This window comes from Quercus lobata, chromosome 4 (genome assembly GCF_001633185.2).
Source record: "Quercus lobata isolate SW786 chromosome 4, ValleyOak3.0 Primary Assembly, whole genome shotgun sequence".
NCBI lineage: Eukaryota > Viridiplantae > Streptophyta > Magnoliopsida > Fagales > Fagaceae > Quercus > Quercus lobata.
In genome coordinates this window covers 14,567,619-14,591,003 of record NC_044907.1, presented here as the reverse complement: position 1 = coordinate 14,591,003, position 23,385 = coordinate 14,567,619, and the positions used below count along the sequence as shown (strand labels likewise).

General features: G+C 34.4%; 3 protein-coding genes across 3 annotated transcripts; all 3 read left to right on the top strand.

The window, feature by feature from the left end:
* Positions 1-2,587: 2,587 nt before the first annotated feature.
* On the top strand, positions 2,588-3,664 carry LOC115984657. The gene is made up of 2 exons (XM_031107679.1): positions 2,588-2,847; positions 3,064-3,664. The coding sequence occupies exons 1-2, from the start codon at positions 2,588-2,590 to the stop codon at positions 3,662-3,664; spliced, it is 861 nt and encodes a 286-aa protein (XP_030963539.1).
* Positions 3,665-5,918: 2,254 nt separating this feature from the next.
* Positions 5,919-11,144, top strand: LOC115987664 (protein SENSITIVITY TO RED LIGHT REDUCED 1-like). The gene is made up of 2 exons (XM_031111256.1): positions 5,919-5,950; positions 9,997-11,144. Exon 2 carries the CDS (start codon positions 10,058-10,060, stop codon positions 10,898-10,900), a length of 843 nt encoding a protein of 280 aa, XP_030967116.1. The 5' UTR covers positions 5,919-5,950; positions 9,997-10,057; the 3' UTR covers positions 10,901-11,144.
* Positions 11,145-21,452: 10,308 nt separating this feature from the next.
* On the top strand, positions 21,453-23,028 carry LOC115983193 (uncharacterized protein At5g39865-like). Its single transcript, XM_031105834.1, has one exon. The coding sequence runs from the start codon at positions 21,627-21,629 to the stop codon at positions 22,512-22,514; it is 888 nt and encodes a 295-aa protein (XP_030961694.1). The 5' UTR covers positions 21,453-21,626; the 3' UTR covers positions 22,515-23,028.
* The last annotated feature ends 357 nt before the right edge of the window (positions 23,029-23,385 follow it).

The window sequence follows — 23,385 nt, the reverse complement described above, 5'->3', positions numbered from 1 at the left end:
TATGTGCATATGTGTTTATATTTATATTCATTTATATTTATGCATGTTTATGTATGTGTGTATGTTTATGTATATTTATATTTATAAATATAAATATAAACATAAACATAAACATAAACGCACATACACATAAACATACATGAAAACAAACACAAACAAACATACACAAAAACAAACAAACACAAACAAACATACACATAAACACACATAAACAAACATAAATAAAAACAAACAAACATAAACACACATACACATAAACACACAAACATAAACATAAATATACATAGACATAAACACACATACAGACTGAGAAAAATTAAACCCTCATATAAATTGGAAAAAATTGCAAACTAGAAAAAATTGCAAACTAACACCAATTCTCAAATAATTTTGTTAGTTACTTTGGTGTGTTAAACCGAGTCTTTATGTGTGTTTATGTTTATATTTAAGTTTATGTGTGTGTATGTTTACGTTTAAGTGAGTTTATACGTGTTTATGTGTATGTGTGTTTATGTTTATGTATATGTATATTTATGTGTATGTGTATATATGTTTATGTGTATTTGTATGTGTATGTTTATGTATGTATGTGTATGTATTTATGTGTGCTTATGTATGTGTATGTGTAGGTCTCTTTGTCTTTTTCTAGGTTGCACCGACATGCCATTTTTGGCGTCATGTCGATGTCCGACACGTGTAGGACACCGGAACGGGGATGACGCGCCAGATTCTGGTGTCCGGTGGTGTCCTTTTTTTTTTTTTTTTTTTTTTTTTTTTTTTTTTTTTTTTTTTTTTTTCGTTTCTCCGACACGGCGTCGAGCGTGTTCTAACGCGACCAACACACCAACAGTAAAAAAAAAAAAATCACAGATTTTGATTGGTGGACTTACCAATACCGTTGATTTTGTGATAACCCTAAAACAATAAAGCATGTTTAGAGTCTAAAAATTGAAAGTTGAAACCACACATCTCAACTCTCAAGTTCTTCTCAACAATCAACCCACCTTCCCTCTGTCGCTGCCGTTGCCTTTTATCCCTCGCCGGAGTTAGATCGGGCTGATCGGCAAGCTCCGACGTCGACGTCGTGCCCTCTGTTCCTTCCGATCTCTATCTCTCTCGGCGCAGACAACAGGTCCGATTCTCTTCTTTGTTCTCTCTCTGTTTCTTTTTTCTTTTTCTTTCTTTCTTTCAGATGTTAATTTTGGTCAATGGGTGGGTGTACTGTTACTTACTTATTTATAACGTCCTTTGTGGCATGTGGGTTTTTTTTTTTTTTTTTTAATTAGTTATAACTTATAATTTATAAATTTGTTTTTGTGTGTCCTACTATAGTTTTATTTATTTATTGAAGTTAAATATTGTAGGTGATTTTACTAAAATGAATACTGAAAATGAAAGTGATAAATCATCAGCTGAGATAGCTGCTGCTCTTCTATGGAAATATGTTACTAGGTTAGAAAAAGCAAGTGTTGGTGGTGGGAATGTTTCTTTCAAATGTAATTATTGTGAAAAAACTTTCAAGAGGTCTTATTCAAGGGTGAAGGCACACTTGTTAAAACTGCCTAAGTTTGGAATACAAGTATGTGCCAAGGTTGGAGATGAGTATCATGATGAAATGTAGAAATTAGAAGATGCGTTTGAGGAATCTTCGCGTAGATTGAAGAAGCCTAAGCTAGTGTCTTTACCAACTGATTCTCCTACTAGTTTTAATTTGGGCAGTAGGGAGAGTAGTACAGCTACAAGTCATCCCATTTTTCCAAAAAAAAAAGGGGTTGTGAATTCTCCTTTGGATAGGGCTTTTAACAATCAATGTCAAGAGCAATTAGATTCTCTTATTGTTAGGACATTTTATTCTGCTGGTTTACCCTTTCACTTTGCTAAGAACCCGTATTGGATTGAGATGATCAAGTTTGCAGCTAATAATAATTTAGTGGACTATATTCCTCCGGGTTACAATAAATTAAGAACAACTTTGTTGCAAAAAGAAAGGGCACATATTGAGAAGTTGTTGAGGTCAATTAAAGACACTTAGAAAGAAAAGAGTTTAAGCATTGTAAGTGATGGGTGGACAGATGTACAAAAAAGGCCACTTATCAATTTTATGACTACATCACAGAAAGGACCACTTTTTATCAAATCCATTGATGGTACCAAAGAGTACAAAGACAAGCACTTCATTGCTGACTTGCTTCTAAAGGTCATTGGTGAGGTTGGGCATCAACATGTTGTCCAAATTATTACTGATAATGCGTCTGTTATGAAGGCTGCAGGATCTATTGTTAAAGCTGAATATCCTTATATATTTTGGTCACCTTGTGTTATGCATACCCTTAATTTGGCTTTGAAGAATATATGTGCACCTAAGTACTCTTTGTAGAATGAGGTTGCATATAATGAATGTAACTGGATTGCACAAGTTTCAGATGAGGCAACTTTCATTCGTATTTTCATCACAAATCATTCTATGAGATTAGCAATTTTTAATTCATATTCCCCTTTGAAGTTACTTGCTGTTGCTGAAACACAATTTGCTTCAATAATCATCATGCTTAAAAGATTGTTTCAAGTAAAACAAAATCTTTGAAATATGGTCGTTAGTGAGGAATGGATGTCATATAAAGAAGATGATGTAGGAAAAACTCAAACTGTGAGGGATTATGTTTTGAATGATTTGTGGTGGGACAAGGTTGCATATATTCTGAGATTCACAGAACCTATTTATGAGATGCTTCAAGTGGCTGACACGGATGCACCTATTCTCCATAAGGTGTATGAAACGTGGGATTCCATGATAGAAAATGTGAATAAAGAAATATACCGGCATGAAGGCAAGGAAGACTATGAGGAGTCTCCATTCTATGATGTGGTATACAATATACTCATTGAACGATGGACTAAAAATTGCACACCACTTCATTACCTAGCCCACTTCATTGCCTAGCCCACTCCTTGAATCCGAAGTAATTTTTCTATCTCTTTAATCTTTTCGTTTATATTCTTTAGGCATTTCCAAATAAATAAACTAAACTCATTAGTTGTACTTATTTATTTGCTTTTAACTAGGTATTGTACTAGTCAATGGATTGAGGAAGTCAGAGGTCGTGTTGCGCCATATAAGGATGCTGAAATTTCAATGGAGAGAAACAAGTGCCTTAAAAGGATCTTTCCTGATCTTGATGATTGGCAGAATGCTATTATGGAGTTTGGTTTGTTTTCAGCATTTAAGACTTATGATGAGGATAACATGGAGGATAGGTGGAAATTCGATCTAATGCTTTGGTGGTCAACTTATGGGTCTAGTTTACCACTGCTTCAAACTTTAGCTCTAAAGCTTCTTGAACAGCCTTACTCATCATCATATGCTGAGAGGAATTGGAGTACATATGGCTTCATCCATTGTATGAGGAGGAATAGAATTACTCCTAAACGTTCTGAAGATTTAGTGTTTGTTCATTTTAATCATCGACTTCTTTCAAGGAGGAGGCTCGAGTACACTATAGGAGAATCTAAGAAGTGGGACATTGGTGGAGATAATTGGGATGAACCATTTGGAGGACCTGGGTTGTTTGAGATTGCTTATCTCACACTAGATGAGCCAGAGATGAAGACAAGTATTGTTGAGAATAATGACTATGTTGATGACGATGATGTTGTTGTTCTGTGATAATCTTGAAAGTTTAAAACTTGTTATCCTTTTATGTTTTTAGTTTGATGTTGAACTTGTTATCCTTTTATAGTCTGTACTCTAAACATTTTATGTGTATTATTGTACTACTTTGAGTGTTAGTTTACTTATTTGTAATTCTTATATAATTTGAATTCTAGACATAAATGTATTTTATGTCTAAAAATATTAAAAAATGTGCCTAAATATAAAATTTAATTAATTATTTAACCGTCGTGTCGCCGCTGTGTCGTGTCCTTATTTTTCAAAAATTTCCATATTCCCGTGTTCGTGTCTGTGTAACATAAGTCCTTTTCAAATTCAGGTGCAATACCCTGATGCAATTGTAATTAATGGCTGAGATTAAAAGTTGAAAAAACAACTTTCAATCTCAACCATTAAATAAAATATATTAAAGGAGAGTTAAAAAGTTAAAAAAAAAAGAGTAAGAAATGTAAAAAAATACCTACGACAGTGCACTTGATCTCAGTCCATCTTTCTTCTTTCACCATTTTTATTTTTTTCTTTTTTACGCGGTGCTTTGTTCTTCTTCCTTTTATTTCTTTTTATTATACGTCACATAGACTAACAAGAGAGGAGCGAGCAAAAACCACGTCAAGAAAGGAAATCGAAGATTGTGCTGCCAAGCCAAAGACTATGAAAATTTCTTCCTCTCAACTCAGACGATCCTCTTAGGTGAAATTGTTGCTCACGAGGCTTCACCGGATTATGGTGTGTGATTTTTGGTTATTTATTTATTTATTTGAGATTATGAAGCAAATAATTTTTATATTTTGCTTATCCTTTCTATTTTCTGAAAACACTTTTCTAGGAAATACCATTTTTTTTTTTTACTTTACTTTCAGTCTATCATTCTTGCTTGTGGTATGCGTTTGATTAATTTGGATATAAAATTAGTTTAACAAGATAATTCTTCTTCTAAAATATAATAACAAAACCAATATATGTTTTTTTAATGGTGGGTTCACTTTCAGTGTTTTCATTTTATAATTTTGGTTGTTTTGTGGGTTTTGTGCTTTGATTTCGGTGGGTGTGATTTGATTTGTGATTTAGTGGGCTTCTGGGTTTTTGTTGCGATTTGATTTTGGCTGGGTTTTGGCCGTGATTTGATTTTGGCTGGGTTTCGGCAGTGGTGTGTGGTTGGAGGTGATGAGCTTGAAAAGCTCTGGCCATAAAGGTTTAGAAGGAGAGCTTGGTGGTCAGCCATGGAGCACGGTGTGACGTGGGTTGAGGCAGAGAGAGGATGAGAGGGAAACAGGGGCGGCCCTCGACATTTTGGAGTCTGAGACGAGAACTAAAAATGGGGTCTTTTTTATACTTATATATTAATTAACTTAATGTTTATTTAATATTTTTATATTATATTTTTCATCATTATTTTCATTTTCTTCTAAATTATTTTAAAGTTCATTATCAAGATTTGTTGTATTGCAAAATTGAACATCATTTTCTTCTAAATTATTTTGGTGAATTTCTTGCTCATTTGTGATATTTTCATCTAAATTTTGTGTTATATTTTGTTTATTACTAATAACAAATTTATGCATTGATCCTTTTTGAAACTCAATTAATTAATTAATTTTTTTTTAAAGTTTTTCATATCCAGATGCATATTTTATAGTATACATTTCTAATCAAACAATATATTTATAAAGACTAAAATAAAAAATAACTTTCAAGTGTAGAGCAAATGAAAAATATAACCTGATTTATATAAAAAGTATTGTTGTAGTTTTACTAAATAATAACAAGTTTTTAGCAATCTCAACCTGCATAAATTAAAAAAAAATTAAGTACAAGCATAATAAAAATTTAAGCACAGTCATAACACTGACACAAGATTTATTAATAAGACCTACCCACAAAAAAAAAAAAAAAAAAAAAAATCCTATCTATAACCAAAAAAAAAAAAAATGCAGGCTTTAAAAAAAAAAAAAGAAAAAACTTGAAGGCCCAAACTTAACGCCCAGTCCAGGGAGGGTCCAGGTAGCCATAATGATAAACTGATAAGTGATAAACAAAGTTACAAAACCATCCTGGGAGGGCCCAAATAAACAAAGTTATCTTAAGTTCTTAACAAAAAAAATGGCCCAAATATTTATAATTTTATACCTGATTCCTGAACCTCAGAACCTGATACGGTGAGGTGAGCAGTTGAGACTTGAGAGAGGCGGAGAGCAGAGAATCAGAGAGAGAACAGACTGAACAGTGGAGACTGGAGACTGGAGACTAGAGAGAGGCGGAGAGCAGAGACTAGAGAGAAAGGTAAAATTTTTAGGGTTTTGAGTGGATTTATTTGTTTTGATTTGTGGTTAATCTCTTAGACCGGATTTGTAGTTTATCTGGTTGATTTTTGGTCAATGATTTTGTTTAGAACCAATGTTTAATAGGATTTACCAAAATTTTTGTTTTTTTGGTTAAAAGGGATGTGCCAGATTATTTTTGTAATTCATTTGAAACTAAATCCTCTACTACCCGGTTCTTTTCCTAAAATTTTATCAAAAAATATATTTTTTTTAATAAAAAAATCCCACCATTGATCTCAGCCCTCTTTTTCAAATTCCTGGAGGGTTAGAGTTTGCTAGATAAGCACTAAATTTTATATCTGTATCTATGTCTGTAATGGTTGTTAAAGACCCTTGAAAGGCATTTGGTTAATTTAGCTCAAATTTGACAACCAACCCACAAAAATTCTAGGAAGCACAGGCACTTCATTTAGGATGCCATAATTGTATAGTACCTATGTCATACCCGTGTTGTGTCAGCCACTTCAATCTATAATTTTTCAGAAATTACTCATGTCACTGTATCGTACCCGTACCCGTGTCAGTGTACATGCTTCCTAGAAAAAGTGGTAGCATTGGAAACACCCACCAGCTAAATTGCTAATCCATAGTACTGTATTAGCAAAATTGGGTTTTTTGTTTATTGCATTTTAGTTCGTCCCAAGTGGGTTTTTTTTTTTTTTTTCATTTCCTTTTGGTTATCTGTGATCTTCAAGGTGTTTCCATATCTGTGCCTGATATATATCTCTTTGTTTAGATTTTATATTGTTGTTCTATTCTATTAGCTGATTGGAATTCAATAAGATTTCTTTCATCTTCTCTTGGTAGCTTTTTCTGGTTTTGTAGGTAGTGGACATATTTGAATAATGCCCCATATGTTTTATTCATTCTAGATTGAACTCATTGAGATGGATTCAGACAAAAGAGGATTATATATGTAGCCCATTGAGATATATTTAGGTTCTGTAGTTATTACGCTTTCAAATGTAGACAACAATAACAAATTTTCCCATAATTTGGCTAATTCCCGGAAAAGTTATAACCATATTAGTATGTTGGAGGTGGATGGGGTTATTTATGAGGACGAATCAGAGATGGTGGACCAAGTAGTACAGTTTTATAAAAACTTGTACAAGGAGACAGAGGAGTGGAGGCCTTTTGTGGAAGGTTTGGAGTTTGATCAAGTTGAGGGGCTGGAGAGGGAATGGCTTGAACGGAGGTTTGAAAATGAGGAGATTCTTTGAGTTGTCAAAGAGTTGGAAGGAGATAAAGTTCCAGGTCCTGATGATTTTTCTATGACTTTCTATCATCATTGTTGGGGAGTTGTGGAAAGAGATGTTTTAGTTGTGTTTGAAGAGTTTTATAACCATAGTAAGTTTGAAAAATCTCTTAATGCAACTTTCATAGCCCTAATCCCTAAAAAAAATGGTGCCTCTAATATCCGAGATTTCAGACCTATTAGCTTGGTAGGGAGTGTATACAAGATCTTGGCTAAGATTTTGGCAAACCGTTTGAAAGAGGTTTTGGATCAACTGATATCTGAGTCTCAGAACAGTTTTGTGGGTGGTAGACAGATACTTGATTTAGTTCTTATTGCTAATGAGTGTGTTGATAGTAGGGTGAAGAGTAAGATTCCGGAGGTTATTTGTAAGCTGGCCATTGAGAAAGCCTATGCTCATGTGAATTGGGAGGCTCTTCTAGATTTGTTGAAGAGGATGAGATTTGGGGTGAGGTGGTGTAGGGGGATCCGTACATGTATATCTATAGTCTAGTTCTTTGTCTTGGTTAATGGGTCTCTAGTTGACTTTTTTGGGAGTTCGAGGGGATTGAGACAAGGGGACCTGCTATCTCCTATGTTGTTTCTGGTTGTGATGGAGGTTTTCTATAAGATGATGAAAAGAGTTGAAGGTGCTAGTAATGCTTTGAAGAGTGAGATGTTTCCCGTTGGGGAGGTTTCTAATATCCATGTCTTGGCAGAGATTTTGGGTTGCCAGACTGGGTCTTTGCCTATGACCTATCCTGGTATGCCATTGGGGGCGTCCCACAAGTCCCCTACTATTTGGAATCCTATCTTAGAGAAAATTGAGCGTAAGTTGGCTGGGTGGAAGACGATGTATTTGTCAAAAGGTGGAAGATTGACGTTGCTTTAGAGTACATTATCTAGTCTTCTGACTTACTTTTTATCTCTTTTTACTATCCCTACGCATGTGGCCAATAAAATTGAGAGGTTGCAAAGGGATTTCTTGTGGGGGGATTCCAAGACACATTTGGTGGGATGGGATAAGGTGTGTGCACCTTTGGAAAATGGTGGGTTAGGAGTAAGGAAATTAACTACTTTTAATAAAGCCTTACTAGGGAAATGGTTATGGTGGTTTGAGGTTGAAGAGAAAAGGCTTTGGAGAAGGGTTGTAGCTCTAAAGTTTGGGGAAGAATGGGGGGATGGACCTTCAAGCTAGATAGAGGGGTACATGGGTGTTGTTTGTGGAGAAGCATCCGAATGGGTTGGGAGGTTTTTAGTAAAAATATTCAGTTTGAGGTAGGGGTGGGGGATAGAGTGAAGCTTTGGACAAATCAATGGTGGGGGATAGAGTGAAGCTTTGGACAAATCAATGGTGTGGGAATTCTCCACTCCAATTGATCTTTTTGGTTGTGCATGAGATTGCCTCTAATAAAGGGGCATCAACGGCCTCCTCTCTTGAACGGTTGGGGATAAAGGAACGGAGAAGTTGGGATGTTCGTTTCATTCAGAGACCAAATGATTGGGAAATGGGTGTTGTGGATGAATTTCTCCATACTTTGGGTTCGAATTTACCTCCAACTAAGAATGAAGATCATATGCGATGGAAGTTGACGAAGAATGGGGATTTTGATATCCGGTTGTTTTATAATAAGTTAAGAGGTCCCTTGCCCATTATCTTTCCTTGGAAAGGTGTTTGGAAGGTTAAGGCCTCTCAGCGTGTTTCTTTCTTTGTGTGGACTGCTGTATGGGATAAGATCCTTACAGGTGACAATTTGAGGGGTAGAGGGATGGACTTTGTTGACTGGTGCATTATGTGTTGGTGTAATGGGGAGACGATGGATCATTTGCTACTACATTGTGGTAAGGCTTACCAGTTGTGGAGTTTGGTGTTTAGATCTTTTGGGATTTCATGGGTCTTGCCAAGATGGGTTGCGGATACTCTCTTTGGTTGGTGGAATTGGCCTGGAAAGCATTCGTCTAGCATTTGGAATTTAGCTCCGCTGTGCTTAATGTGGAGTATTTGGAAGGAGCAAAATTGGAGGACGTTTGTGGACATGGAAAGTTCTAACGACCAGCTTTTGGCTTCTGTGGTTCCCTTTTTTAGTAGTTTAGAGCTTGTGGACTCACCTCTAATGATTCTCTCCCTATATTCCTTAGCTCTCTCCTTTGTAATTAGTATCTTTTGTTTTTGTTTTTTATCTTCTTTTCTGTAACTTTTGTCTCTGCCTTATGACCTTCTGCATGAGGAGAGAGTGCTTTGAAAAGTGGCTAACTATGATACAAAAAGTAGTTTCTTATATTAATATTTGCCTAAAACTTTCCCTAGACCAATGCTAGTGCTCTTACTGTTGTAAAGGAGGGAATTAATTTTACTTCGTCATTGCATTTTTTTTTAATTGGTTGGTAAGCATTGTGATCAACTGTTCATGAGAAGAACCTAAATTCAAGTCTCCCTCCCTAGCTGTTGTATGGAAAAAGAAAGAAAATTACAAACACATTCAGTGAACTTGAACCCATGAGATCACCCTCCGCTGATTCTTGTGGGAGGAGAGAGTGCTATTTAAGAGAAAGGTTATCGGCAAAGTTAACAAAATTGTTAGAAAAAGAAATTGTTTGTGATTATGTGAAATATTTCTGGATAGTTAGAATATCTTACTTGATATATGATATTTCTAGTGTCTTCCATTCCCCTTGAATGAGTAATGCACCTCCTCCCTTTCCTTTTATGTAAATAAAGATGGAATCTGCCCCACCACTCACGTTCTTTCCTTGTAACTTTGTCTCAGCATATCCCTTAAGGTGGTGTTAAATTATAAGAGAAAGAGACAAGAGGTTCCTTGACAAAAGATGGCAGCTTCTGCAAAAACCCTCACCATTGACAATCATACTTTCGATGGTGACTGGACGGTTGTTTTACCCCGTCGTGGCAAACAGAGAAGACATTCATTCAGAATTAGATCTCCAGAACAACTACAACAACAACAACAACCATGGGCCCCAATCGATCTTGAAACTGACGCTGTCAGGAAATTAAAATTAATGCAGAAGATACAGATCTGCATGAAGAAAATGGAGAACTCTCCGTTCTATCATACTATACTGGATCAAATCCAAACCCCAGAAATCTTTTGTTGCTTTCATAGGGTCTTAGGCTCCGAGATGAAAATGCAAATGGTGATTTATGGTATAGGTAGCATTGAATCATATGAACCCCCTCGATTGCAGCTTAGCCTTGCAATCTTGCTGAAAAGGAAGTTCAGTTGGATTGGAGATATCGAGGTTTTTGATCCTGTTCTTTCTACAACTGAATGTCAGGTACTGGAAGCCCTAGGTTGCTCTGTTCTATCAATAAATGAGCAAGGGCAGCGATGTGCTCAAAAGCCAACAATGTTCTTTATGCCACACTGTGAGTCAATGTTGTATGACAATCTATTACGGGCAAATTGGGGAGTGGAACTGTTGAATCATGTAGTCTTGTTTGGGAATAGCTTTGACGTATATGAGAAGAATGTCTCATACTCTAAGAACTCAGCTATGGTTGATTCGACAAGGCATATCTTGGCTATTCGACAATTTACAAAGGAGTTCAGAATCCAGACAGTTTCAGATGATTATTTTGGTGCTTTCCATACTTCAAGTTGGCATTTTTTCAGCCCTGTTCTTGAGACAGAGCTACAGTACATTGATTAAAAATATCAAATTGGTTTCAGTAATTGGATGATGTCTGAAGCATATTTTTTCTTTCCAACTTTTGTTGGAAATGATTCTTGAGAACTATTATTATAATCCAAATGCATGCAGAATGAGTTTTTTTTTTTTTTGCTTGGATTAAGGACCTAAATATGCCAATTTCAAGTCTGCATATCAGAAATCACCTGATATTAGAACTTTTGATTACCAATATATGCAACATCATCAATCTCTTCTTTCTTCACATGGAAAGTGCACTTCTTTTTTTAATTTTGTTTTTTATATATCCCATTCTGCCAATATACTATATATTTGATATTATTCCTAACCTCTTATGGATGTTAGACAATGTTAGACTGAAAATCCAGATGTAGGTACTTTATATTGGTGAGGATGACAGACTTGCTCTTGTGTGGTGTGTGGGGTGGGTTTGGGAGTGTGAATGGGTGTGTGTCTCGGTAGTTATGTGTGTTTTAGTTGTTTTTATTAGGAAGTAGTACCAGTTTCTGGCTTACTTTGAAGGAGTTCTTTATTGATTGTTACTTGTGGAGGATTTTGCCTTTTCATTTGGAAGTATGTTTGGTTTTACTGGCTGATTCCTCGAACTAGTCTTGATATGAAAAGGTTATGAATTCCTATAATATCTGTCAAAACTAGGTACCAAATTTGTGATTCCTTCTCAGAATGTAAAATTGGTTGTTCCAACACTACAATTGGTTGAAGTTTATTGCTATTCCTCTTAAAGTGGAATTTAACAGATTCCAATGATCCAATCTGTAGGAATATAACAATGTTCTCTTCCTCTCGAAAATCCTGACAAAGCATTAAAATCAATGCAGGAGATATATTGGAGAGCTCCTTGAATCTAGAAAACTTGCATTGATTTGCAGGACTTTGCACTGATCTAAATCAAGCATGGTCAGGGTGATATAATGGCATGCAGAATAAGTTGCCTATTTTTTCCCCAGCAATTGGTTGAGGAAGCTCTTTGTTTTTAATGTCTTTATCCATAATCAACCAATGTTGATAAAGGGGCTCAAGAGCCAAAAATATTTCTTATGCAGCGTTATGAGGAAGCGTCACTCACGAAACTGGGATGTTTCAAGATTTACATATGAATTTAGAATGATTATTTGGCGCTTCTCAAGATTCAGGTTGGCACTTCTTTTGGTTCCCTACTGCCCTTTACTTTAGAATAGTTCTGGATTCATTAAAGTCTGGATCTTCTCAAGTGGGTGTTCACATCTATATAGCATCCAACTGCAACCACTTCAACATATTTCATTTCCTCTGTTCTCATGGATCTGTGCCTTTGATCCCATTATAACCTTTGTGACAATATTGATCAACTATGTTGTTGGCTGATCGACATTGAATATCATTTTTTATGTAATCAATTATTATTGAAGATTTGACATTGGGTCATAGATAAGTAGGATTGACTATTAATATGCCTTATTTGGGCTGCTACTCTTCTCCCTTCTTTTTCTTTGTATATGTTTTATTATGGTTGGTCCAGCTTGGTGTCTTGCACGTGGGAACTTCAAAATAATTTCAGTATTATCATATGGTTTCTCTGAGCACTTTTAACTTTTTAATGCAAGGATATTGTTCTCAAAATTGTAATTAGAGTATCATACTGCATAAAATGGAATCTGTACAGCGGCTGTTGCATACTTCATTTGGTGCCAAGGGAATTATTACATTCATGGAGGTTGGATTGATAATCCAAAATTCCTTTCAGATCGTGCACAAAAACTGTTGCAGGAGTATCAGCAGCACTAGAGTACTCCTTTGCCACATCAGTACTCTGATTATGAGCCTAATAATGTAGTACTGATTGAGGCCCTCACCAATGGATTTCCTCAAGGCCAATTAGGAAGTTTGTCCATAACAATGCTGAATGCTGTAATTGGGATCTTCATACACGATCACCTTGGATGAGTTACTGCAGCGCTCGGCCAGAAAGGAAAAGTCATGTCTAATTCCCAAGAGACCAAGACCCGTGCAGTAGTTTTAGGCTTATAGCTATTCAACAAGCCTAGGGACCCAACATTTTTCAAGACTGACATAATCCCTTGTAATTGGTGCATAATAAAAATGATATCGACAATGGACCCAAGTGAAAGTATTATTGCTCCAATGACAACAAATCATATTAACAGTAGTAAAAAATGTTGTAGCCGTAGCATTATTGTTAGCTCTGATGTTTGTTAGAGATGTCGGAATTCAACATATTGTGTTGGAAGGCGACATTATCCAACTCTGTATCAAAATCAGCCATGCTTCTCAAGTGTGAACATGTTATTCAGGAAACCAGACATCTACTCAGAACATTTCAACAATGGCAGATCAGTTGTATTCATAGGCGTTGAAGTGTTGTATAGCTTGCGACTTAGCAAAATATGCTAGGAATGTGGCTGATGCAAGAGTTTGGCTTGAGGAATCTCGTGCTTTCCTGTTGGAGGCAGTGACCAAAGATGTAAATGTAATACACCCTTTCATAATAATATACTCTACCATTTCCAATAAAAAATTATAATTAGAATGTCAACTTTTATTAAGAAAATAATTACTTCCATTTTTTTTCTTCAGTATTTCATTTTTATATCAAGGACAAAGATTATGTCCTTTTTTCTGTATGATAAAGACGCGAGGTAGTCACACAATGTGCACCATTGGACACAACACGTATCATATGAAACTAGTGATTATAATTGTAAATTCATGAGCCAAATTGAGATTTAGTATAAATTAAGGTGTTTAAGCTTGGTGTGAGAGAAAGAGAGAGAGATTGGTTCGTTTATTTTGGTTTGGAGCTTGAGTCAACTCCTTTTTTGTTTAGAAAAGTGCTTGAGTCAACTTAATCTTAAGATTATGCTCAACTGTTATATTCAAACTTAATTTGCTTCTCCACAAAAAAAAAAAAAAAAAAAAAAAAAAAAAAAAAAAAAAAAAAAAACCTTTCTTTCTTTCTGCCTGGTAGCCATTCAAATTCTATATTGAAAATTTACGAATTTATTTATTTATCTACTATCCAATACTACTAATTTTAGTAAAATAAATATTAAAACTGTATCCTTTATAAAAATAGTAAAATATTCCCTTTTTTTTTTTTTTAATGTTTATGAATCTATTGAGCTGAGTTTGGCATTATTCAAACTTGATTCATTGACTAATATAGAACTTCAAAACTTGGTTCAGTTAGGAACAAACCTGATTGTGGCTACTTAAGCTCTGTTTAGTAGGGATGATAAAAAAAATATTTGTGTTTTTCACTATATATATTTGGTAGAGAGGATGAAAAACTAATAACTATTATGTCCCTACTATTAAAAATAGAAAAAAAAAAATGAAAAAATGGCGGTAATTTTGTATTTTTCTTTTAATATCATTTTCATTTCTCTTTTATTTCTAATTTGGAATGAATAAATTGGTGGGCTTGGGTGGAAAATTTCATCCACCCCATTTTCTTTTCTCTCGTTTTTCAATCCAACCAAACAATGAAAAATCACATTTTTTTTTCTCACTTTTCTTTCCCTATTTTCCATCATTTTCCTTTTATCCCCAACTAAACATAGTATTAAGTTGTTCACACTTCACTATTTCCTCGGGCACTTAACAAATTACAAGCACCTTGATTTGTTATACAACTTTGTTTGTAGCAAGCCAATTCCATTCAAACTAAAGCAGGTAGGTAGCGAGAAATAATGAATTAGTTGGTTTTTAATTTTTAAGATCCTATTAATGAGTGCCTTTGTAGCCCTTGACATCGGTTAATAATTTTTTTTTTTTTTTTCAACGATGCTTTTAGAGTTTATAGGAGTTGAAGGAAAGAATAAACAATTAACTTTTACAAGTCCTACAATTTTTAGGATTTCGAGGTGGAACAGCATAAGTAATACATTGTCCGAACACACAATCGTGATCAAATCTCATCCCCAAAACCAATAGGATAAAGGAACAAGGATCAAACACAAGAATATCCAAAAACACAAATCATGCATGCACGTTCGTTTGTGGTGACATTGGGACATGGAAATAAAAAGAGAAAAACAAACAAACCGCACATTGGGCTCACTTGACTAGGGCTCATTGGGATTTGGTACTTTGCAACAAAGACTTTTAGGGTTTTAAGCAAAATAAACTAGGGTTTTTAAGCAAAACTCCAGTTCTTCCAAGAAGTAATATATATGAAAACCCATTGGTTTTCTTCTCTTGTTGTTCCTCTTGCTTTCTGTAAGGACACGATTCGTAACGAACCGTAGCGGTGTTGGGTTCGTACGTAAAAAGGCCCAAACAATATCATTTGTAGAGCGTGGGTTTAGAAGGCTAGGCCTTAGTTACCAGGCGGTGGGTTTTTCGTGGTATTCGTGCGTGTCTAGGTTATCTTCACCCATGGAGTCTTTCTCCTGGAGGTGGGCTGGGAGGCTCTGGTTTTTGGCCATTTTTCCCAGCCCCCCTGCTTGGTGCCCCTACCTTTTTATTATATAGTCCGTCTTGGTTAATCCTGGCCCTCCACTTGTAGGTCAGACAGGAGCTTATTTTCTGTATCCATCCCATCAACCGTTCCGTCTTACTTTTTACTAGTTGCGAAGATCGAAGTTTACACCATCCCAACGTCTTTTCTCATTAATCGGATCTGGGTGTTGGCAGATGCATTTAATGCGGAGGGGACGCGTCATCCTTGATCCAATCCTACACCCTGCTTCCCTATGGGCCCCCTTCTACTTACATTCCCTTCAGGGGACTGTCTGGGAATAGCCTCTACCAAGACGTTGATCGTCCCATCGAAGTTTTGGAGCGCCGAGGACAGGGTAGCTTCTCAGCCGTTCCCCTGGACTCCCCGGCCATCGACAATTCGTCCTCGGCAAGATACCTCCTCGGCACGGACCCTGGGCCCAGACAAAGTTTGGGCCGGATTGTAAACTCCCCGGACCCACACTTTCTAAACAATAACGAATTTTTCTTGTTATCATCCTGCTTTTTGAAAGTTGATTTCAATACTAGTAATATGAACTCCTACAAATTTAAATTCTTAACACAAACTGACCAAGAATTCAATCCCAAAAGACTGAAAGAGAGTGAAGATTGACGCAAAACATGTAGGTGTGTGTATTAGGAAGCTCGAGAACTAGAAATTTTATCACGTGTTTTTTAATCAACTAACAAGTAATCCTTAAAAGTTAAGACCATCTACTATGATATTATAATGTTATTCCAAAAGTTTAAGTTATTATGAAATTATGAATTTAATCATATATTTAACCATTATTCTAAGAGAAATGTTTGTAATTACATAGAAAGGTGTTTGACCCATGTCTCTCTTCAAAATGCCGGGTTATCAAAGCATTAGGCTGTGGCATTTTGTATGCAAATGAGGATGCTAAATTGGAGACAGGCTTTGATAAGTAACCCACAATGTTCTTCATGCCACACTGCCCAATACTTTTGTATGAACTTTGAACATCTTTTGTGTAAATTGGTGTGTGGATCGATCGAGTTGTTGAATAACATCGTCCTGCTTGGAAATATAGCTTTGAAAGTTTCACCAGTTGGTTCAATCAGGCTTACTAATTTGGTGGGGCATGAATATTTGGGAATAATACTATATTCTATTGACTTAAGGGTTAAGGTCTTGCAAGAGGACATTAGAGGAGTCAAATTCAATTGTCAAGCTGTGCCTAACTTGCACTTACCAATGTTTGTAATGTTGTTCGAACACAGTCATATTTCGAAAATGATACTTTAAAATTTTCTTCATATGTATGTGTTTGAAATAGGCTAGCTACATTGACTTATTTGCCGATATGTGCTAAAATGGTATAGAAATATGTTAGGTGCTAAAAATTTAGTTGGCCTTATGGCTTTTGTGGGAGCTGTAGTTAATTATTCATTTCTTAAAGCTTAAGACAAATCTTATGTTGGTCAAAATTGGGAGATTAGGACTTCGTTACCTTATCAAATCTGATTGGACCCTTTACTCTTTTACAACACATAAAAAGTAGCAACAATTAAGGTCCAAAAAAGTTACTTTAGAAGAAGACAAACACAAATAACCTTCACCAAGGAAATTTAATTAGATAACTTAATTAATTTGTTAAGTATAAAGAAATGAACTTGATCAGTCACTTTATTCCATTCAAAGTATTCTGTCAATTTTTATTTTTATTTTTTATGTATACATTCCCCATAAGATTTTTCTCCATCTTTCTTTCTTTAATTTTTTTTTTTGCTGGGTAATTGTTTATTGTGGGGAATAGAACCCCGTGCTGACGGTTACTGGATAAACCGGGTACCATTAGGCTACCAGGCCCGGTGGTGCAAGATTTTTCTCCATCATATTCTCTAATTATATGCACCTGCATGAAAGAAGTTTGTCATGTTCATTTTATATATGAGTTATCAAATGTGAAGATGGAATACAAAAGGCAGGCCCCTATATTAATAAAATATAATTTCTCTTAGAATCTGATCATTACACAGCATCACTTTACTTAAAAAATTAGAAAGGTACAATGGAAAACAATTGATGGTTATTTTGAGAATTTAATACTTAAAAATTAATTAGTGCATGATAAATTAATGCACTGTCATCTTAGGTCATAGACATAGTAACTTACTAAAATACTATGAGACAAACTATTTCCTTTACATGTTCCTGCAATAGTAAAAGCATATAGAATCTCGTGTTTGTTTGTCATTAGCTGTTGTTGTTGTTGACTTTGTGTAGCTTTTTAAAGCTTCTTCTTTTCAATTTACAATTCTATTTTAATTAATTTTCAATAAATAATCAATAAGTAAAAAGCTACATTCAAATAATGATTTCCTATCGATTAACATGCTATTTCACTTCTCAAACATAGTAAGCATTTTGCGTTCATTTGCTTATACAAATGAAAATTGGTTTATGAAAAATGGAATGTACAACACATATAGACAATAATGTATATTTCTAGTTCCCTCTCATACATATTTGGACCACAAATCAGAATACATAGTTCGGTACAAACACAGGTGGCAACAATAATGTTGTCTTCTTCCAAAGCCATTTTCTTTGAATTTTTAATTTTTTACGAGTCCCCATTGTTGTTAGGTAAACTGCCAAACACAAGATAAGATATTATCATCTACTCCCATTATTCAATTTGTCAAACATGACTTTACGAGACAATGTTACTTTTTATGGGATTAGGGCGGCTTGGTAACGTTGGTCGAGTAACATTATTGAAGTATTGTAAAAATATATGTGAGTAAAAAATTGTTATGAAAATACTGTTGTGTTATTTAAATAACGAAAACTATTGTTCAAACAATATTACCAAACATAATTCTATAATTTCACGACAAAGTTCTTAAAATCTTATTCATTTATATTAAAATTAGTAGATTGAATTTACTACATCATTATTAATAATTTAAACAAATATTAAAATGTCTCATCAAAAAAAAAAAAACAAATATTAAAATGATAATAATAAATATTTTTTAAAATAGTAACGCTGTAGAAAATTTTAATACACTTATTTCAAAATGAGAATTGATAGGAATTTAATAATTTTATAATGGATATCTTGTATCCATTTAGATGATTTAGAGCCGACTTTTTAGTTGGTATAATGGAACCAATACGTACATGAAATCAAAATGCCCATTATGATGGTAAGACCTGACCTGTTAAGGTTTAATTTGTCTGTATTTATAAGCTCATTAAGTGTCAACTGTCAAGCAAGTAATTGAGTAATGAAACGAACAAATATGTGAGGCATGACATAATTACTTGGTTGAACTTGACTGGTAGAGTTTTAGATTTAATTAGTATGTGCTTATTTAAGAAAATAATTCAATGCATGAGTTTTGTTTTGTGTTCAGTATAATTTTTTTTAAAGAAATGATATGTCTACAATATTTTTACAACAAATCATAAGTGGCAAGTTGTTACTAGTTGTTATTGTTGGGGTAAAAAAGTAATCTTAGCGTTAATTTAAAATTTGAACTAATAACCATTAACCACCTGTGATTTGTTGTAAAAATGTTGTAGATGTAGCATCTTTCTTTGTTTTATCTTCTTTTAAAAGTTACAATGACTTTTAAATAAAGTTTGTGATGTGATTTTGTGTTAGAATTTCATTCTCCTAGCCTATATGTGTGTTTGTTTCTTAAAAAAAAAAAAAAAAAAAAATTCTATCATCTATTATATAAATTGTAAATCTTACCATAAATTTTACTTGTTAGAATCACTTGGAACAGAAATCTACCACATAGGAGAGAGAAATTAAGAACAATAACAAAAAAATTTAAAATAATAAGATTAAGGTTTTAAGGGGCACTTTTTAAAATTTTTTTTTTTATTGCATATTGTGATTAATGCATCATACAAATAGTGCTAGTGGTAGGTTAATGCGAAAGCAATATTGCACAAATCACAACTTGCCACTTTTGTAAATTGTGAGAAAAGTTATGAAAATAATTATAACTCAAGCATTATCCTTTTTAAAATAAGAAAACAAGTAAGCCATCCGGCAAAAATAAAAATATATATTAAGCTAAATGAAATGTATTAGTATTTATAATTAGATTTGAACCATTGAAGAGGATAATCTCTAAGTATTGTTTTTTTTTTTAAGGACTCTAATATATATAATTCAGAGATTTTCCTCCAAAAATAAAAGAATTCAGACATAAGGATTGATAATTTGATATCATTCACTTCCTATACTCAAACATGCCAAATATAAAGAAATTTATTTAATATATGAAAATGTACCATAATTGGAATACTGACACCAAAAATTAATTACTATAATTGCAACACATGGTTTTAAAAAAACATTGTATAGTTGAATAGAAGATAAGCAAGAATTAAGTTGAACATGGTTTTAAAAACAATTGTACTGTTAAATAGAATACCATATAAGCAAGGATTAAATTGAACATGCATGGTTTTAAAAAACATTGTACAGTTAAATAGAATACCATATAAATAAGCAAGGATTAAGTTGAACATGGTTTAAAAAAACATTGTACAATTAAATAGAATACCATATAAATAAGCAAGGATTAAGTTGAACATGGTTTTAAAAAACATTGTACAGTTAAATAGAATACCATATAAGCAAGGGCTTTTTTTTTTTTTTTGTGTGTGTGTGTGTGTGTGGAAAAGAAGCAAGGATTAAGTTGAACATGGTTTTAAAAACATTGTACAGTTAAATAGAATACCATATAAATAAGCAAGGATTATGTTGAATATTGTGAGAATTGAGAAATGATGTTAAATAATATTTATTTAAACATTGATGATATATATACTCCAGTATGTTAAATATTAAACTACTATTCATTTATCAATAAATGATCATGATTTTAATAATTTTATGGCATAATTATCTTAATAATTCTAGATATTTTAACCTATGGAAATCCGTCTATAAAAAATCCATGGAAATACATACCACAGAAAAGTGCTAATACATGAATTTTGTACAAAAAACAAGATAATAGAAAAAGATTGGCAAGTTTAGTATAGGTGAGAAAAAACAATAATTATCTTATTATTGGTTCTAAAAAAATTGTGATAATTTTATTAAATAATTTATAATGCAATGAATTGGTAGAATTAAGTATCATAAAATGAAATGAAATTATGCAAAGAAAATAAAACATGGACTTTTTAAAAAAAAATTTTTTATACCAAAAACAAATCACATGCCGAAAAAGAATATAATAAAAAAACCCAAAAAGTAGGCCCAAGCCCACAAGATAAAAATATTAAAATGTACTAGATTTCATTCCTGTCATCACATACCACACGTAGGTAGCTACACTACAAGCCACCCCCAATTAAACAAACCAAAAAAAGTCTAACCGCGTCTTTAATTCAAAAGCATAGAAAAATGTTAAATACAATAAATGTTAAACCAGTGCGACATCAACATTAGCAATAACCTAACCCTATCTTATTCATTCATTTTTTTTTCAGTTGTCAAACCCACTAGTCAGTTGCAATATCTATTAAATTAAACTTGACAGAAAATAGTTAACAGATACTCTAAACACATTAATTAGCACACTGGCACATTATTTAGCATACTGGTTTGTTTAGATGATATTTTTAGAAAATTTTTATAAAGAAATTTTTTTTTGACATTTTGAATTACTTTTTATATATCTAATAAAAATGATATCAATTTTTTTTCCCTAAAATTGTCTATTATTAAGTACTCTAAGTTACCTAATAAACAGAGTTTTTTTTTTTTTGGTTTTTTGAAAACAAGACATTGTTTTCTTTGAATATCTTTCTCTGTGGGTCCTATTCTATATATAAGTAAAACCCAACAATAACGTCATCAGCACCAACAATAAAAACTCACATAAAACTAAAAAATTAAATTAAAATAATAAAAATTTCTTACCTTATTTCTACGTTTCCTATTCCCAAAAGGCAATCTTTGAGGCAACCAGCTCCACCTTCTCTCTCTCTCACAATCCCAAAAACTCTTTTTTTGAAAAAACAAAAACACCCACAACAACAACATCATCATCATCACCACCCCAAAGCATCAAAAACATCAAAAACACATTAAACAAACAAACAAAGAACCCCAAAAAAAAAAAAAAAAACAGTTGATATCTCCTCACCTTTTCTCACCTCCGCCACCAACGGCTTGGATCGTTTCCGATTATCATTTCCAATCTTTTGAACGGTCAAGATCGTTAATTTTCTCCGATGGCAGAGTTTGAAAATAGCGTGGAATTCTCGGGCAAATCGAAGCCATCCGCAACTGGTTCTTTCTTCTTCAACCGTTCTCTCACTTTAAACCCATCCATCACCGCCGCCGCCGATTCCTCTCCGAAATCCCATCACCAAACCGGCCTAGACCGGTCCGGTTCGGGCTCGTTCAACAAGTTCTACTCCTCCTTCGAATCGGTCCGGTCCGCCAGCAATTCCTTCAAGGGAAAGGTCAAGAAGCTCTGCAGCTTCTTCGAAGCCCCGAAAAGCATCGAAGAGTCGCAAACCCATTTGCCAAGTAAGCTCAAACCGGGCCAAAAACAACCCGACTCGGAGTTTCGGGTTTCTTCGCTCTCGCCCGATATTTCGTGTCCGATTCGTTTGCCCGGCACCGGGGACAGAATCGTCGTGTATTTCACTAGCTTGCGCGGGATTCGGCGGACCTACGAGGATTGCTACTCGGTGAGGATGATATTTCGGGGGTTTCGGGTTTGGGTCGACGAGCGAGACGTGTCGCTCGACTCGGCGTACAAGAAGGAACTGCAAAGCGTGTTATCGGGCGAGACCAACGGCAACAAGAACAGCAAGAACCACAGCAATCTGGTGACCCTGCCGCAGGTTTTCATCAGAGGGAAGCATATCGGTGGGGCCGAGACGGTCAAGCACTTGTTCGAAACCGGCGAGCTGGCGAAACTGCTCGAAGGGTTTCCGGTTCAGAAACTCGGGTTCAGTTTCGGCTGCGACAGCTGCGGCGATGTCCGGTTCGCGCCGTGCACGAACTGCAATGGGAGTAGGAAGGTGTTTGATGAAGAAGAAGACAGAGTCCAGAGATGCTTGGAATGCAATGAAAATGGTTTGATTCGGTGCCCGGATTGTAGTTCTTGAAAAAAATTGTGAAAAATTTGGATTTGGAGTTGCATTGTTGTTGATAAATAAATGTGAAGAAGAAGAAAAGGAAAAAAAAAAAAAAATTGGAACTGTGATTTGATAGTTTGGTGTTTGGAAAATGGGTGATAGTTTGTAGAGTTTTTGAGTTCAAAAATCTATTTTGGATTCAAAAGTTTGGTCACATCATCAGTTTTTTGGGGGACTGGTGTTCAATGACTCTCTGAACAGGGTAATGTTCATGTCAAAATGCAAAAAGAAAAATAGGGGTTTTGGGTGTTTTTGCTTTTTATCTTGAGTGAGTGCAATTCATATAGGGGAGTTAGGGTGTTCGCCTATATGGGATGTAAATATTCTTTAGATGTTGTTATTATTATTGTTTACCAACAGGGTTTGCAAATGTTGTTGAATGTTGTAATTTGTAACGAGACTGGGCTTATTTTTATGCCCAGAGACTTGTGTTCTTGAATATTATATGGTTTGTGGCAGTAATTTAGTATATGTATAATTTTAATTTGCTTTTGTTGATGTTGAATGTGTGGATGAATTCGTATAAATTATGTATATATTTAGTTTTGGTTGGATTTTTATTGCTTTTTTTTGTTTGTACGAGTTGATGGAGGCTTGTGAATGGTTCACAGGGTTGTATTTGAAATGAGAATGAGTTAGTTTTATTTCTAGTTACTTCGGACTGGCAGTTCAGTAAGTGTATATTTAGATGTGCTTATATTGAGGTTGAATATCGGAATGATATTCATATATATGATGTAAAGATGACTTTTTGGTTGGAATTTTAGCACTTTTTTTTTGGGGTCAGAATTCATGATGTCTTGTGAATGCTTTATGATATCCCTCTATCGACTTATGAGAT